This window comes from Adiantum capillus-veneris, chromosome 8 (assembly GCF_014529385.1).
Source record: "Adiantum capillus-veneris isolate H3 chromosome 8, ASM1452938v2, whole genome shotgun sequence".
Lineage (NCBI taxonomy): Eukaryota > Viridiplantae > Streptophyta > Polypodiopsida > Polypodiales > Pteridaceae > Adiantum > Adiantum capillus-veneris.
The window spans coordinates 139,797,915-139,800,888 of record NC_140938.1 but is presented as its reverse complement, the minus strand read 5'-3'; the positions used below and the strand labels follow the sequence as shown (position 1 = coordinate 139,800,888).

The 2,974-nt window shown below is 41.1% G+C and overlaps 1 protein-coding gene across 1 annotated transcript; it reads left to right on the top strand.

Annotated features, from left to right (window-relative positions):
* Window positions 1-387: 387 nt before the first annotated feature.
* On the top strand, window positions 388-2,709 carry LOC147453059 (uncharacterized). The gene is made up of 3 exons (XM_086519340.1): window positions 388-484; window positions 1,746-2,533; window positions 2,632-2,709. Exons 1-3 carry the CDS (start codon window positions 388-390, stop codon window positions 2,707-2,709), a joined length of 963 nt encoding a protein of 320 aa, XP_086375466.1.
* The last annotated feature ends 265 nt before the right edge of the window (window positions 2,710-2,974 follow it).

Here is a 2,974-nt window from a genome sequence, read left to right as displayed (position 1 = left end):
GTTGCCCCATAGGTGGCTACTCTTATAGTGGGTGTACGCACGACAATTGGCCATGATGACACCATAGAATTGCTTGATATGCAAGAAATTAGAGCAATACAAACATACATGTTTGTTTTGAAGTGAAATTTTTCATTGTTGAATGCAAATGTGAGTAAAATGTCTAATTTGCTTGTGCAATTCATGCAACAGTTGTCCAAGGGTCATGTTAATGAGCAGCCTCGAGTTCCTTTGGCTCTTGTGTCTGGGATAAACACTGCTAGTCTACAGAAGCAAAGCTCCACTCTGAATATGTTGTCCCTTCTCTCTCACAAAGAGGTGGATGCTTTGTTGAACAACACTAAGCCACTGACCTTTTGAGGGGAAGAACATGAGCGCAACAAAGATATGGTGAATATATTCTTGAGCAAATGGGATGGAATTCGTGATCCTAGACGAGCTCCGAATGCAATCAAGGCACTGAAAACTAGTCTAACAATAGAGGGTAAAGCCTATAAATGGTGGATGACGCTCAAGGAGAAGGGCATCATACCACATACATGGGCGGCTTTTGAAGATGTATTTAGAAAAGAATTTTTACCCACCAGTGAAACAGATAGAAATTGGACTGCATGGGATAAGTGCTCTATGCGTCAGCATACATTAGAAAAATATGAACCCTCTAGGGACCCTTTGGGATTAAGGTTAATTAGAGGCCAACCAATGAGAAGAGGGTGGTGGACACACTCTATGCCCTCAAAAAAGTAGGGGGACAAAGTAATCTTACACTTCTTAATGGCCTCTTACCTAGTGAGAAGGTGGGGGGGGGGGGGGGGGGGGGGAGGGAGTGTGGTGGGCCATACGGAACCTCCAACTTCCGTCCTTTTTTATCTGGTTTTGAATAAATTCCAAAATTTTGAATTTTTTCAAAATTTTCAAAACTCAAATCTTATCTTCTTCAAACCTCCCTAAACCTATTTTATGGTCAAAAAAACATTTTTTGACCTCAAAAAGTCAAAACGTGCACAAAAAACCTTAAAATTCATTTTTTTTCAAAAACTTTTGAAACATCATTTTTTACTATCCAGAACCCCCCCAAAACTAGTCTTCAGGCAAAAAAATGATTTTCTCTCTCTAGAACCCCTTTTCCAACCCCTCTTTGGTTGCAACCATCACACTCACCCTCTACTTCAACACACTCTCTCTACACCATCTCCATTGCTGCAGCAAGAAAGCTCCTCTCTCCTCTTCTACCACCTCCCATTGCCACACCAAGCAAGGGTTATCCACCTTCTCCTATCACTTACTCCCGCCTACATTGTAGCAACAAGCACGGTCTTGCTCCTCCTCCTAATTGTCTTTGCTCAACCATGGCCAGCTCTACTCCGCAAAGGCGGCCAAAGGATGAGGTCATAGCACTTGCATGCCACAACACAAGAGGTATTGATGATGAGTGGGTGCCACAAGAGTTCACCAAAGGTGCTTGGGTATACATGCAGCCATCTGCTATTGGCCCTCACCATGTGCGAAATCATGCAAACATGGATCATCATTGGAAAGGAAGCTCCTTGGATTCAATAACCGCAAAGACAAGGGGACCGTAGCCATTGTGCAACATGTTTTCTCAATGTCAAGCATGCTATTGAAACAATGACCTCGATTTCCAACACATTGTAAGTACATGTTTTGAGAATACAAAGCTAGGCGTGAAATCATAGTGTAATGTTTTTGTGGATTCATACTTAAGATTTGCCATGCATTCATAGTCATATTTCCATCCACATTGGTGGAGGAGCAGCCACTACATAGTCTCTCCGGCACATTCAATGCTATACATGCGGATATTGGAGCAACAATTTTCGCACATCTTTGCGCAACCAAACTAGTTCAAAGAAGGATTTTCTTCTATTCTCACTCTTGTATTGTGCCTACTTCTACACAAGAGTTTGGAAAGCTTGATCCCATCAAAGTGTCTTCCTTATTAAGAATGGAGTGGCCACAACCAGATTTGTGGTCGGTAGCATCTTTCAAGCAAAAGATGATAATAGATGTCCAAAACTCTTTGAAATACTCTAAAGCTTCTAGGTATGTGGGCTTGAGTTGGTGTTTGCCTATTCATTGTTTCATGCACATTTTTAAGGAGTTTGGATTTGTGGAGACTACCACAATGCTTGTATGTAAAGATGTACATTATGAAGAATTAGGAAGGCTTTTAGAAGAGGAATGGGGTTTTGTGGAGGGCATGCACAATGGGGATAGGTACCGTTGTAAGGTTGGAGCTTCAGGTATTGGGATGCGCTATTTAAAATCCCACACCTCCTTGTACATACAATTTCACTATGATCGTTGGATGTGCAAGCTTGGAGTGTGTACTCCCTTACAGAATGTAGACGATCCTATTGCAAGATTTGATATTGCAGTGAGGATACTCAACGATGCTTTGGAGGCTGTCCAAGTGAACAATCATTGGACTCTCAGTAATGTGCGAGAACATTTGGCTATTATAGGTTTTGAGGCCCTTCAACAAACGCAATTTCGTTTGCAAGGTCACAAGGTGAGAATCCTTCCACCATATTTTCAATACATCATAGTTTGGCGATCATTGGCTACTTATTGTAATGAATGGCTACTTATTGTAATGAATGTTTGCAGGTTGGGAAGAGAATGGAAGACAAATTGAAGGTCGAGGAGGACTGGGGCATGGATGGAACTATGCTATTGCTCTTATAGCTTTGTAACTCTTGCAGTTTTGGAAATAATCCCCCATGTAATCAACATGATTTGCTTTGGCAAATTATGACTTTTAATATAATTTTACACATTGAACTGAAAGTTCATTTTTTGGTGAAAGTGCCTTTTAAAAAAAAATGTTGGAAAAAGTGCCTTTTAAAAAAAATGGACCATTATAAAAGGGGGGCTGCATAACTCATTCACACTTTTTACTTTCGCAACACTTGAGCTCCTCCACTATCTGTGTACATCCCAAGCTAGACAT

Bases quoted from the DNA above. Each gene is read 5' to 3' on its own strand.
- LOC147453059 (XM_086519340.1), top strand. From the start codon at position 388: ATGGTGAATATATTCTTGAGCAAATGGGATGGAATTCGTGATCCTAGA. The intron at 485-1,745 runs GTAAAGCCTATA...ATGCATTCATAG, and splicing joins AACTAGTCTAACAATAGAGG to TCATATTTCCATCCACATTG. The intron at 2,534-2,631 runs GTGAGAATCCTT...GAATGTTTGCAG, and splicing joins TTCGTTTGCAAGGTCACAAG to GTTGGGAAGAGAATGGAAGA.